This window comes from Lissotriton helveticus, chromosome 1_1, assembly GCF_964261635.1.
Source record: "Lissotriton helveticus chromosome 1_1, aLisHel1.1, whole genome shotgun sequence".
In the NCBI taxonomy this organism is placed as follows: domain Eukaryota; kingdom Metazoa; phylum Chordata; class Amphibia; order Caudata; family Salamandridae; genus Lissotriton; species Lissotriton helveticus.
Window position 1 is genome coordinate 1,613,180,415 of NC_136057.1, and position 15,703 is coordinate 1,613,196,117.

A 15,703-nucleotide genomic window follows, 5' to 3' on the forward strand; every position below is an offset into this window, starting at 1 on the left:
CCTTTTTTTTTTGTTGGATGCAAGGGGTTAAGCCCAGCCGCGGTGCCACAAATCCCGAGTTCCCAGGCCGCGCGCTCATATTCAGTAAAGCACGTGACTTTTGGTGTATTTTTCTTCCTCCGGAGGCCTGCGGGTGTCTCACTGTATGAGAGCCCGGATTGCCCCATTCGCGTTCGCTGGAGCTACAGGAGTCAAAGTCATGTGCGTGCAAATGTAAACATCTGCCTGCCATGGGTTCCCGTCGCAGCGAGCGGGGTGGGGATAGGCGCCACCTGGCGCGGATTTATTGACTTACATTCTGAAATTTCGAGCGAGAACTACAAGCCCTAACTGGAACTGGAAGCAAACATTTATATGTCACACAGCTAAAGCACACAGAAGCCCGGCTCGTTTTTATTTTTAACGTACAATGTGTGTGATTTAAAACTGAAAAGGAGGCACCAGGCGAGCCGATATGTAGTCCTGAGATTAAATCCATCGGAATGCATTATAGTTTATTCAGGGTAGCGCCCTGAGGCATACACAGCGCAGAAGGCCCCTTCATTACCCTCTTTGGAGATTAATTGGAAATGGAATGCAGAGCTGAAAACTGGACGTGGCAGGCATTTGTGCATTTGAGCAGAGGGTCGGAAAAGCAGGGTTCAGAAGTGTGCGCATTATTTTTGTTTATTTTTTGCTATTTTATATAGCACGGACATGGCCCGAAGGCATCAGAGCGCTTTACACACGCAGGAGATAAGGGTCGCAGCAGGTTACGTTAATAGCAAGACTTTGGTGGGTGTGTGCAGGAGTAAAAACAAGAACAGTTACAGGAGTTGGGCAGAGGGAATATACAGTGAAAGCATGGATAAAGATGGCAGGGTCATATAGCGAGTGCAGGTCAGACCCAATCAGAGGTCTGAGTCGAGGGTGAATTAACCAAGATATCTGTTGACATGATGCACTGGTCTCAAGTTTGCATCTTAACTGGTTTCTGTGACTGGGCGGTGACGTCAGGACTTCTCCTGTCCAGGACTTCAGACATGATCATTTCCCACGGCCGGCAAGCGCCTCAATTGAGTCTTCAGTGCACCCTACATAGATGAGGAAACAGGCGCTGCAGCTAGGCCAACACACAGGCTCACAATATTAACACTCACTTGTGGGAATAGACTATGTCGTCCTGAAATCGGTCCTTATATGGAAATACCTGTAGTCGAAGCACCGTTTAGTCTTGGTTACTAATGCGGGGGAAAGTCAGAAGTCTTAACTTGAGTTATGTGAATGAAACAGATTGAGGGCTGATATGAGACCAGAGATCATTTTACACGGACCCTATGCAAGTTATGTAATCACTGCTCGTATTTACGCATAAATGTAGATTCACGGGAAGATGCGCAGCGCCTGTGGCATGCCGATTCTCGTGAGTATGCGACACTAAAGAATGTTTTGAGCACAGAGTGACAGAAAGATAGACAGAGGGACAGACAGATAAGTTAGATAGATATCGGACTGATTTCTCGTGGATACTGAACATGAGGTGAATTTTCAAACTCGCACTTTCGCTCTCTGTATTGGTATGTGCGAGTAATATATATAATTGTGTGAAGAAATAACCTAATAAATTCATAACACATTGCGCATCATTAATTGTATTAATTGTATGGCGAGGATTACATACATGGACAACCATTTCATCACAACATAATTGACTGGTGTGCTTCTAATGGGTGTTCTGAGGGTTTTACTATGCATGTCTATCTATGTGTGTGTGCAATATGTGTGTGTGTGTGTGTATATATATATATATATATATATATATATATATATACATATATACACACATACATATATATATATAAATACACACACACACATATATATATCCCCCACTCCTACAGATAAAGGCTCCGGCACTCCTATGGGTGGATGCACGTGTATTTATTGAATTACAAAGTGTACGGGACTTTGTCGCGTTTCGGCTGGGTATGTAATTCAATAAATACACACGCATCTACCCGTTGGTATGCCAGAGCCTTAATTTGTACGGAAGGTGGGGAATTTTTTGACGCGAGGGTGGCGCAGCTGAAGAGTCCGAGCACTCCTTCAGCAGCCGGTCGAGGAAACCACGGGTCAAAGCAGTACATGTATATTACACACACATACATATATATATATATATATATATATATATATATACACACACACACACGCACATATATATACCTATATATACACACACACGCACATATATATACGTATATATACATACACACTCATACATATATAATATATATATATATACACACATCTCTCTCTCTCTCTCTCTCTCTCTCTCTATATATATATATATATATATATATATATATATATATATATATATATATATATATATATGTCTGTGTGTGTGTGTGTATAGATAGATAATCCATCCCTGTGCATCTTCCACGGTCAGTTGCTCGTCGCTTCTGCTTCCATATGTTTACATGTCCAGGCCCCATGTCGAGAGTCATGGCCATCTACTGGCATGTACAGAGCTCGCGTGTCCGGCATTCACCACCTCTATGTTGCGGTAGGAGCCGCAAGGCTCGCAGGGGCGGTCCCAGGGCAAGGGTCGCGGAAGCCCCTCTCACCGGAAGAATGGGGGCTCGGGGCTCCAAGGTGGCCCGAGCGCGGGCTTCCACTAACCCACGGGTGTCCGGAGGCGAAGCCGGCGGTGCTGACAGCCCAACTAACGGCCCTGCTCCTCCCGCCTTGTCGGACTGCGGAGGCGGCTCAGGTCCGCTAAATCACTGATGAACATTGATCGCTCCGACGAGATCCTTAAATTACAGGCTTCTGGCGGCTCTGAAGCCTCCACTTAGGCGGAGACATTTACGCGTCCGGTGCCTCAAGAAGCGCTCCCTACAGAGACCGGGACGTATTCTACCGCCTCGAGATGCCCCTTTACCCACGAGGCGCATGGCATCTCTGCCTGGGGTACGTTTCTGGTCCCATTCAAGTAACATAAACCACGTGCATTTGAATGAGAAAGTCAAGGCCAGGCCCAGGATACACCATGGGGTATCCTCGGTGTATTGACTATTTATCCAGCTCTGGGACCATCCGCAGAATCTACGCGTGCAAAGCTGACTGATTCCAGCGCCTTGCACACGCTCCACTCCAACATTTCACAAATGGGAAAAAATAGCAAAAAAAGCAAAAGGGAGTGGGCCATAAAGAAGTGTATTTGGGCGCTTATCTGTTTGCACTTCGTGGCTCTTGCAGATGCCCGCGTGCGCGACGCCGAGCAGAGCTACTGTTGAAAGGGGATTATTGTATTTATGGGGGGCTTGTTAAATGCTTTAAGACGTGTGGAGGGCCCAGGCCCTGTAAACAAGGGGCCTTGTTGCGGTCCGGCGCGCTTGCCTGGCCGTTAAGGAGCCCTGTTAACTTTATATGACACCAGATCTGACGCTAATTTATTGGGAAATACTGTACATTTCCCGTTTTTAGTTAATAAACGGGCTAATTAATGAGCAAATAATGTTCCCCTCTGGCCAGCCGTCGGGCGGGCTTGGCCACCCCCTGGAAGGGGGCCTCGCCTTTTGTTTTATTGCGGTGCATTTCTTTAAGTGGTGCGGGCTTGCCATTTCTTATTTAATAATTGTCCCGCTGTCGCCTGAGCGAGGATCCTCTTTGAAAAAACGCCAGGAGGAGGCCGGGCCTCGCCGCGCCGGGTCTCGGGTTGCCGAGAAGTGGGCGGCGGCCTGAGGCCCGGGCCCACGTGAAGCCCGGGAGCCAATCGGGGGCACCCCCAGGTTTAACTATGTTTAATGTCAGATGGCAATAAAGTAGAAGGCTCGGGCAGGCCCGCGGAAATGGGCGAGCACAATCTGCTGAACCCGGGCTTCGTGGGACCTCTGGTGAACATCCACACCGGCGACACCTTCTACTTCCCCAACTTCCGCGGGGCGGGGGGGCAGCTGCCCGGCCTGCCGCCCCTCTCCTACCCGCGCAGGGACAATGTCTGCTCGCTGCCCTGGGCGCCCCCCGAGCCCTGCAACGGGTACCCCCAGCCCTACCTCGGCAGCCCGGTGTCCCTCAACGCGCCCTTCGGCCGCGCCTGCGAGGAGAGCAAGTGCTTCTACCGGGAGCCGTGCGCCGAGAGCGCCGGCCTGAAGCGGGGCGACGGTGGCCTGCTGCCCCTGGAGCCCGGGGGGCTGCTGGGGGGCGGCGGGGGCTACGGCAAGTACGAGCCCTACCCGCCGCCGGCCGAGGGGCCGCCACCGCACGACGCGCCCTCCTGCCAGTCCCTGGAGTCCGACTCCAGCTCGTCGCTGCTCAACGAGGGCCACAAGGGCCCGGGCCACGAGCCGGGCCACCTCACCTCCCCGCTGGGCCCGGGCGGCGGGGGCCTGGCCGGCGGCGGTAAGTGCTGCACAGCTGCGCTGCGCAGGGGAGGGGGCTGGGTCTGTGTCTAAGAGCGCCTGTTATATGTGCCTGTGTATGTCTGCGCCTGTAGCATGTGCCTGTGTCTGCGCCTGGGATATGTGCCTGTGTCTGTCTGCGCCTGTAACATGTGCCTGTGTCTGCGCCTGGGACATGTGCCTGTGTCTGCGCCTGGGACATGTGCCTGTGTCTGTCTGTGCCTGTAACATGTGCCTGTGTCTGCGCCTGTTATATGTGCCTGTGTATGTTTGCGCCTGTAACGCGCCTGTGCCTGCGCCTGGAATATGTGCCTGTGTCTGTCTGCGCCTGGAATATGTGCCTGTGTCTGTCTGCGCCTGTTATATGTGCCTGTGTCTGCCTGTGCCTGTAACGTGCCTGTGTCGGCGCCTGTTATATGTGCCTGTGTCTGCGCCTGTAACGTGCCTGTGTCTGCGCCTGGAATATGTGCCTGTGTCTGTCTGCGCCTGTTATATGCGCCTGTGGCTGTCTGTGCCTGTAACGTGCCTGTGCCTGGAATATGTACCTCTGTCTAAGAGCGCCTGTTATATGTGCCTGTGTCTGTGTACGCCTGTAACGTGCCTGTGTCTGCGCCTGGAATATGTGCCTGTGTCTGTCTGAGCCTGTTATATGTGCAAGTGTCTATCTGCGCCTGTAACTCGCCTGTGTCTGCGCCTGGAATATGTGCACGTGTCTGTCTGCACCTGGTATATGTGCCTGTGTCTGTCTGCGCCTGTTATATGTGCTGGTGTCTGACTGCACCTGTAATACGTGTCTGTGTCTGCGCCTGGAATATGTGCCTGTGTCTGTCTGCGCCTGTTATATGTGCTGGTGTCTGTCTGCACCTGTAATACGTGCCTGTGTCTGTCTACGCCTGTAATATGTGCCTGTGTCTGCGCCTGTAATATGTGCCTGTCTACACCTGTAATATATGCCTGTGTATGCGCCTAAAAACGTGCATTTGTCTGCGCCTGTAATACGTGCCTGTGTCGGTCCAAGCCTGCCTGCTTCACGTGTTCACAAGTTCCCCTGCGTGTGTGACGGTGGACCTGTGTGTGTGCGCGCATGTGTTGTGCTCCTGTAGGCGTGTGGCTGGTGTTTATGTGCCTGCCTCCCTCTCCCTCTCCCGTTAGTCTCTCCGTTGCTGCCACCGGCAGGAGCAGGGCTCTTGCACGCTAGTCCCAGACCGCTAGGGGTAGCAGTACCGCACCTCAGCACGGCACTAGGTGCTGTCCCTTTTAAAAGAGAGAGAGCGAGAAGGCAAGCAATAAACATGTAAATATCCAGTAAACGGGACAGGGCGCCTGCATGCGCCGGAGGGGGCGCGTAGCACGGTTCCCATTACATAAACCACGCTAGGACTCCCAGTGCCAGGGCCCTTGGTGTGCCCAGAGCCACCCCCTCTGTCCCTACACGCAACCCCTGGCCGAGGCCTTGTGCCGCATGAGTCTTAGGATGAGAGCCTTGGAAGTGCCACACATATGAACCCCCCGGGTTCCCACAGAGAGTGACCCACGTCCACAGCTACAATGCTTAGCACATAACTCTCCATACACCAGAGAAACATCTTGACAACGCTTTCCCTATAAGCCAGGAACGCGAGGTTCCCACATGACGTGCCCCATTCTATGGTATTAAGAGGGCAAAAGAAATCCGCCAAGGATGTCAAGGTTTAAGCCACGTCTGTGTCAACACATATTTCAAACAGAGGAGAGGTGTGTAGGGATATACATAGTATAGACACACACCAATGCTCTTTTCAGATTACCGGATATGCAGATTTAAAGTACATGGGGTTGCCCACACACAAACTCACCTGAGGTCTTCACAGAAGCCTTCACATCACAGACAGTCTACCATATGTCCCATACCACAAACAACACACACACTCACTCGCACACATTAACGTTACGACATTTTCACTGTAGCAGACATATGTTAATATTACAAACACACGCCTCTGGTGCTTCCCACATAATAAGCATCCACGTATAAGGCATTTCACCCATAGTTCACATAGGTGTACTCTTTTAAAATTATCCGTCCAATATAGCCAGCCACCGTGCTTTCCATGAACAGACACACATGCCATGTAGACATCTTTCAAGTCCAGGCACACGGCGCAAATATCTACAACCGTTTCTTTTTCCTACACTCACACAAACCTATAACGTGTTCCATACTGCAGACACACACAGTACGTTGATCTGACACACTTCTATAAAGGTCTCTCTATTACTGATATAACATGTTCTGATTTACACAAATAATGTATACCGTTGCTATGTGTTACACACACATATCTACAGAATATTCCCCATTACGCATCCATATGTTAGCTACTTATACATTTACCACGCTCTGTAATACAAACATCCAAAGCCAGGAGAATTTCCATATGTCTGAATATGCAGGTTGTTTTGTTTCTTTATATATATTTTGCTCTCTCTTGCTCGCACACACACACACTTATGTTTTGAAGCCCGTACATACGTGTGACGGTTTGTCATAAAACATGTTTGATCTTTTCCTTAGAACAGAAAACTTATGTTAATGCCATTTCCCACATCCCAGACACTCATATAAGTGGTTTTCTCTGTGACATGTACTCCTTCCTATATGGTGTATTGCACATGCAGGCTAAACTCACACATATATGTCATGTTTTTCATAGAACAAGTTCTAAAGAACAAAGACGCACCAATGATCACATACACACAATTGTATTACTCTCCATCAATCGGACACACATGTATTAATGAAACCTTACTTTAACATACACGCATATATGAAGCGTTTCCTCTAACAGACACACACATCTGTCATGTGTCTCCTCTAACAGACACGTATCTATGATGCGTTCCATCTAACGGACACACATCCATGATGCGTTCCATGTAACGGACATACATCCATGATGCTTCACTCTAAAATAGACAGGGATGCGTCCCATCCAACAGGCACAAGTCTATGATGCTACCCTATAACATACACACATCCATGATGCTTCACTCTAACATACACACTGATGCGTCCCATCTAACAGGCACAAGTCTATGATGCGACCTTATAACATACACACATCCATGATGCTTCACTCTAACATACACACTGATGCGTCCCATCTAACAGGCACAAGTATATGATGCTACCCTATAACATACACACACCCATGATGCGTCCCATCTGACACACACCCATGATGCGTTCCATCTAACAGACACACACCCATGATGCGTTCTATCTAACGAACACATCCGCATGATGCGTTACATCTAACGGACACACACGCATGATGCGTTCCACTTAACAGACACGCACATAAACGATGTTTTCTTTATGACAGACACGCATCTAACGATGATGTCTATAAATCCATTTGTATTTCTTTAAACCAGTCGTACGCCTACGGATTTTAAATATTACAGACAGATACCTAGAAAGTGTTTCGTATAACAGACAGTATCATGTATTCTTTAAAAAAACGCATTCGTGGGCGAGAGTAAATGTAACGTGATGCCCACAGGACAGACACGCTCGCGTCCATTGCGTCTGAAATACTACATATACATATATCTCTTTGAATCCTACACAACACACTTACATTGCGTATGACAGACACACGCGTATGCTATTCTACATAACAGGCCCGTCCATGATGCTTCTGGTAGCGCACATACATCTAGGGTGACGTTTATAAAGCCAATTACATGTCCATCTAGCAGAAAAATGCTCATATTTAAATATTATTGACTCACAACTGTAATATCTTCTCTTTATCAGACCCACAGATATGACGATGCCTGGTAATCTTTCAAAAATACCCCCGATGGCAGGTACGCTGCAATCCTGTTTTAAACAACGCACACGGCCATTTATAACATTCCCCATACCGTGCTACATGCACGCGTGTCACTGGCGAGGCCCGTGTGCAGGACACATGCGCCTCGGATATTTTACATGTGCTGCTCACGTACACCTGGGGGCAGTGAGCACTCCACGTGCTGGCGCTTTGTGTGACCTGTCACCATTTGTAAAGGGTGTGCTGCCACGTGCATAGCCCCGCGGCCTTTCACGCCATAGATGCACTGAGGGGTTCCCGTACTACAGCCGAGGTTTAAAATGGAGGCTATTTCTGAATTCCTGGGGGGCAGATTTACAAGCCCCTTGCGCCACTTTTGACATGGGGAAAGTGGCGCAAGGGTTTGTAAATCTGCCCCCAGGTGTCCACAGCTGTGAAGCTCTCTGCGTGCCTGGCGCACGTGCCTATGTTATTTTACATCGAACGCATTCATATATCACACCAACTTCATAAAGCCTGGCATTCTCTGGTGCTGTTCTTTTCCCAAATCGAGAAGAGCAATTTATTTAATCCTACGCACATTTCTAGGGGTGACATCGGCCCAGACAGATGGTGGGGTAACAGGGTCCCCTCTGCGCCAGTAGGCGCGGTTTAGGTGTGCTCGACTAAAAGCAGCGCTGCTTGCGCGCGGACAACCGAGAAAGGGGGCAAAGTCACCGCTGCCTTCCGGGGACAGCCTGGCACTGAAATATCAGCCTTGGGTACACTGGAGTGATGGGCACTGGGGCAGGCTCCCTCCTCTCGGCATTCTACTATCTATCTATCTATCTATCTGTCTGTCTGTCTGTCTGTCTGTCTGTCTGTCTTTGTCTTTCTGTCCGTTCCGTCCATCTATCTACTTATATCTGTCTGTCTATATATAATCTTTTATTTTATCTATCTTTTATTCTATCATCTTTCATCCTATCTGCCATCTTTTATTCTATCGATCTGTCATATTTTATTCTATCTATCTTTTATTCGATCTGTCATCTTTTATTCTATCTATCTATCACCTTCCATCCTATGTATCTTGTATAATACATAGCCCTCTATCTTTATTTGATTTTTACATATCTTTCAGTGTCTGGTGTGTGTGTGTGCGCGTGCTTGCTTGAAGATGTTTGCAGTGTCCGGTTAGATGCAGACGGGGTCGCAGGTATACTCGCACATGGGGTTTACCAACCCATTCAATGTTAAGCGTTTCACTCTTGGAACTTGGGGCGCTCCCCCTCTTAGGAGACAGTTGTATAGCGCACAAAAACAGAGAGGGGGGTTTCAGAATAAATGTCTAGGTGGCACTTTAATCCCGCAAGCGGAATACTCTATCTATCTATCTATCTATCTATCTATCTATCTGTTTGTCTATCTATCTAGCCACGTATCTAATTTATTTATCCCTATGCATTTTTATCGATCTATCAAGTAATTTATCTATCTATCTATCTGTCTATCTATCTAGCCACGTATTCTAATTTAACGACCCCTCTGCATTTCTATCTAGTGATCTATCAATGTCTGTCTATCTATCTAGCCACCTATCTAATGTATCTACCCCTCTGCATTTTATCTATCTATCTATCTATCTAGTGATTTATCAATCTATCTATCTAATCTGTTTGTCTATCTAGCCAGGTATCTAATTTATCTACCCCTCTGAATGTTTATCTATCCATCTAGTGATGTATCTACATATCTATCCATCCCTCTGTATTTCACAATAGCCATGTATCTGTCGGTGTAATAATATCTCTATCACCTATCGGCATGCAATTCATTTTATCTGCCCCCTTTTCTCTATCGGGCTACCTAGCGATGCTACTGGTTTCCTTCTGTCTCTCTATCTAACCTGCAGTATTTCTAGCTAGTCTTCGAGGCGCAGGGAGAGGGAGCGCTATAGAAAGGCGGCTGTGCGGAGACAAAGGAAGCTAGCGCCGAGAGCGCCAGGCAGGCAGCGGAGACAGATGCTCGTCCGCCCATGTACCCCGCTCTCTGACTCTGCCTTGTTCCCTCCCTCTTGGTCCGCAGGGGTCCCCTGGTACCCGATGCACACCCGCTCGCGGAAGAAGCGCAAGCCCTACTCCAAGCTGCAGCTGGCCGAGCTGGAGGGCGAGTTCATGGTCAACGAGTTCATCACCCGCCAGCGACGGAGGGAGCTCTCGGACCGCCTGAGCCTCAGCGACCAGCAGGTGAAGATCTGGTTCCAGAACCGGCGGATGAAGAAGAAGCGGCTGCTGCTGCGGGAGCAGGCCCTGTCCTTCTTCTGAGCCGCCCCCTGCCCAGCCCAGGGACACGCTCGCTCGCACCAGCCCCCTACGCTCCATACCGCTGCGCATACACAGGAGGGGGTCTCACAGCCAGAGCCCCCACCCACATGGACCAAGGCATAGTCACAAGAATGCACCCCATGGCCGGTGGGTCAGAGCACCGCGGCTGTGAGCACCTGGTCACCCCTGTGTGCCCCTGGGCATGTACTCGCTGCCGCCATTCCTTGGCGCCTTTGTTCTTTCTCCCTGTGTGAGGGCAGGCTTCCTGCTCAGCGAGGGTCCTCACACAGCTTGTAGGTGTCGAGGTACCCTGTGGGTGGGGCGCGGACCGCTGGAAATCACTTCAGGAGAACTGCAGTCACCCCTAGTAGGCAGGGGGTGCAACCAGCGCTACACTTGCCTGCCGCCCCCACTTTACCGCTCTCCAAAATCAACGGAGAACAGAGAATGGGAGATGAAGAGCAAGCTTAGCGCTTGAATTTTTTCAAATGGTCCGTGTGGGCGCTAAGATTGCACCTCGCAGTAAACATGTTCGTAATGCTGCAGAATAAAACAGGCGAACGAGCAGTATTCACGCATGGAAAGACATTTTTTTGTCAGGAGGGCGGGGGTTGTTATGCATATGTCTTACTGCCAAACATTGTTTACACATTTCATATTGACACAAAACACTTTACAATTAACATGATTGTGGAGTGGGTCCACCATTTTTATTCTGTATAATGTGAATCGACAATTAAAGAAGGAATGCTTTTAGGAAAAGAAAAGTAATCTACAGCAAAAGGCCCGGCCCCGGGGTCTGTTTTCTATTGAACGTATAAAGATTAAAATAAAACAGAAAGGGGGCGGGGTCGAATGATAAAAAAGTCTCTTAAAACTATAAACATGAAATAAAATACTAATAAAACACCCACCGAGGTATCCTGATGGCACAATGAATGTCTTTTTTCCCGGGACTACAGAGCGTACAAAAAGTAGCATTTAATTTGACATTTAAAAGGACTTTTTATTTTGTTAAGTGTGTTCATAGGCACGATAAAGGCGGCAGCCTGATCCCCTCTTAAAAGGGGCATGCTTCTCCTCGGCATTAAGTGGGCCTACAGAGGAACATTATCCGCGCTGCATTTTCTGCCCTCCCTGTCTGTGTGCGAGGGAAATAACCATTAGCTGAGTAATAACTGTCAGGTATGTGTGTCATAAAAAGGTTTATTGCAGTCCGGGAAACGCAGAGAAGGCAGGCTGCGAGGAAGGAAGAGGACAGAATAAACACACAGATGCACACTGCAAACCTGCTGCAAAGATACAAATCGAAGCATTTGTACAGTTTGGTGAAATGAACATTACAGCATGCGGCAGGGATGAGGTAATACAGGGAAGCGCGTTATGAGGGCGGCCTGCCACCACTTTTATTTAAAAAAGGGATTAGGTTTATTTGAAAACGTGGGGGGTTCCAAGCTGCCTCCTTGTGCTATGGCTTACCAACAGTGGAGGGAGGGAGGCTCTTATTTACGAGTTGGCAGAGGGGCGGCCAGTGTTTAGAAAACCCAAAGCAGGCCAACAGATGCAGAAACAGCTTAGCAAAAAAATCCTCCCTCCCCCTCGCGCCTCAGGGTTAAGTTGCAGGGCGTCAGGCACCACCGCAGAACGCAGGCCTCTCCCCTGCCGTCGCCCAGCTCTGAAAATAAACACGCTTTCCTCTTCCCAGAGAATGTGAATCTGGCCGCTCTTCTGTCTGGCTGTGCGAACCCCAGGGTTTCCGTGAAATCGGCGTCAGCGCTGCTGCTGGCCTCTTCCACAGGCCGGGGAGGCCATCTTCGGTTGGGAGCAGCGCGCCGACGAACACAATAGGCGAAGCTGAGGCTGAGGAAATGCAGTTTTATCAGTACAAACACCCGGTACTGTGTCTATGCTGCCGCGGAGGCGGAATGTAACGACCCCCCCCCCCCCCCCCCCCCGCTGCACGAATCAGCATAGGAGACCTCGAGTTGCCAAATGAATGTTGTCATTTTAAGGGTAGTCTGTTTTCTCTTTTTGTCATTCTTTTCCCAAAACATGTGAAACACAAGGCCACAGCGAAAATGCAAACTAGAAATCATGTGGATTTTTAAACTGAGACATTTAGACTTGTTGTTATTCAACAAAGTAGGTAGATTTTATATTGCAGTTTTTTGGGCCGGGCTTAGGACACCTCCCGCTGTCCCTAAATAGAAACAATTACACACGTAAACAAAAAAATACCAGCAACAAGATAAGAACTGTAGCCTTTTTAGGTCATGGCCTGTTTCATGAATTTATCTCTTATCACATGTATTAAGAAAAATGTAAAATAAAATATATATAAATGAAATATCCTCTTACAGATTTGTTTTCCATGCCTTCGGCGCGAGGGCCACGTGTATTTGTGATAGACGTCTTTCTTGTCCGTTTTTATCGCCTCTGTATAATTTAGTTTATTGCTGTTGTGAATATGCTCCGTGCACCGTGTAATTTCCGTGTCTTGTTTACTTCTAGTGTAGGGCGCTCGCGCCTGTGTCCGTCTTAGCACGTTCTAGGTTCTATTACAACCTTGTAAAAAGAAGGCTTCGCTGTATACAAAGTATTAATAATGATAATATTGAATGTATCATGATGTGGTTTCTAATAATAAACACAAATGTCCCATTATGAAATGTGTTCTTTTTGGCCTCGTAAATAGCATGTCTTGTGTTTGGGGCGCGGAACATTCTCCAGTCAGATGGATGCACGGAGGAGGGGGCAGGGACGGATGGAGGTGGGGGGGGCACAACGAGGCGTGTACCTCGTGGTTCAAAATGGGTAGAAGAAGGTCGCCAGCACTTTCTTTCAAAGAAAAGGTTTGCTGGCGAGAATAGTAAGGTAAAGCTGGAGTCCAAATAGGGTCTGTGGTGTCAGGCAGAGAGTGGGGGGTGTGAACCTTTTGTTTATCCCTGGACATAAAAAAAAATAACATTAATGCTTTTCTCTGTCTCCTTTCTGAATAAACAGGCCCGGGCACGCAGTAATCACCAATGCCAGCATTTAAATGCTCAAATTCAAGGAGAGGGGTCCAACACACCAAAGGGAAAGGACACCATAAAGACGTTAAAGTCTAGAAATATTTCCCTTTGGGATTTCCTTTTAGCATACCAATTTTACATACAACATCCAAACTTCACTCATAACCTATATGCATTCGATTCACAGTGGGTCAATATATTCAGTTGCCAGAAAGATTATATTAATATAATTTTTGTTAAAAGTATTTCATTAAAAAAATGTATTAGATTGGTTTGCATCAGACGCAATTATGTCATAAGTGACATGAATTATACACATTAAAAACAATGAACATAAAAATAAAAATCACAATATGAAAAGATCAATAATTGTGACAAAGCAAAAGTACATTAGTCCATCATCAATTGCATAAGTGATACAGTGCACAATAAATTTCATGGGAACATGTTTACTAAATATAAGCCAAAGAGCGACGCGTTTCGGAAGATTAACACTGGTCCAACCTCCTTCTTCAGGCTTGCTATGGGTGTGTTCCAACAATCTATACATAAAAATGTATATATATATATATATGAGCATTTTTTACAGTTCATATTAAAACAATAAAAAACAATCTATCTACTTTGCAAGCTTAGTAGTATCATCATTCATTATAAAAGGATTTTTTATTTGCTTATACCAGAACACATTGTGCTTTAAATACATGGCTTTCCTGCATAGATCTACTGGCACTGTAAATCTATTGACCCAACATACCATGTATTTTAGAAAAACTCATTTAAATATTCAAACCAACTGTATTTATTACTCACTACATTCACTCATAACAAAGTTTCGCATGAGAATAGGATGAAACAGTGCTATCACTTCTTTGTCAGATGACTAGAATATGTCTCTGATTAGACACATCTATTTCCTACGGCCTTAAATAAGCTTATAGGGAAAAGTCTATTGTGAGGGGATATTAGTACCTCATTCAAAATGTCAACAAAAAACAATTCAGTACCAACCATGAATTACACAGGCAAATCGCCCTGCTTTCGGAGTCTCTTGATATCTTCTCGATGCTCAATCGCATAGAGAGCCACGGATGGCTGCCGTATGGGAGTTTAAGATTATAGGACTGTTTTGATTACTGCATATCCTAAAAATGATAAATCTAAGTCATTTCATATAATATATTAGATACGGTGGATGCCTCCCTATTTTTTCATCATCTAATTATAATTGTTATTATTCTAATATGGCCAAGAAAGATATATTTTAATCAGAGCTTGTTAACATACCAGAACAGGTTATGATTCTGGTCCCTCACAATAGACTTTTCCCTATAGCTTATTTAAGGCCATTGAAAATAGATGTGTCTAATCAGAGACATATTCTAGTCATCTGACAAAGAAGGGATAGAACGGTTTCATCCTATTCTCATGCGAAACTTTGTTATGAGTGAATGTAGTGAGTAATAAATAGGTGGTTTGAATATTTTAATGAGTTTTTCTAAAATGCGTGGTATGTTGGGTCATTAGATTAACAGTGCCAGTAGATCTATGCAGGAAAGCCATGTATTTAAAGCACAATGTGTTATGGTATAAGCAAATAAAAAATCCTTTTATAATGAATGATGATACTACTAAGCTTGCAAAGTAGATACATTGGTTTTTATTGTTTTAATACGAACTGTAAAAAATGCTCATATATATACATTTTTATGTATAGATTGTTGGAACACACCCATAGCAAGCCTGAAGAAAGAGGTTGGACCAGTGTTAACCTCATGGCTGCTGGTGACGTCCAGCAGACGTCTCGTGCACTACCTCGGTAGTGCTGCGCACGTCCGTTGGACGTCATGGCCCCGCCCGCACAAAAGAACCTTCCGCACTAGCGCGGAACATTCAGCGCAGTAAAGGGGTTAATCCTCCAAAGCGCGTCGCTCTTTGGCCTATTTTTAGTAAACATGTTCCCATTAAATTTATTGTGCACTGTATCACTTATGCAATTGATGATGGACTAATGTACTTTTGCTTCGTCACAATTATTGATCTTTTCATATTGTGATTTTTATGTTCATTGTTTTTAATGTGTATAATTCATGTGTTACTCTTTTTAAATGACATAATTGCGTCTGAAGCAAACCAATCTAATACTTTTTACAAAAATTATATTGATATAATCT

General features: G+C 46.5%; 1 protein-coding gene across 1 annotated transcript; it reads left to right on the forward strand.

Moving 5' to 3' along the window:
• The first annotated feature begins 3,795 nt into the window (after positions 1 to 3,795).
• Positions 3,796 to 12,450, forward strand: HOXC12 (homeobox C12). The gene is made up of 2 exons (XM_078658848.1): positions 3,796 to 4,389; positions 10,277 to 12,450. Exons 1-2 carry the CDS (start codon positions 3,840 to 3,842, stop codon positions 10,513 to 10,515), a joined length of 789 nt encoding a protein of 262 aa, XP_078514974.1. The 5' UTR covers positions 3,796 to 3,839; the 3' UTR covers positions 10,516 to 12,450.
• Positions 12,451 to 15,703: the final 3,253 nt, after the last annotated feature.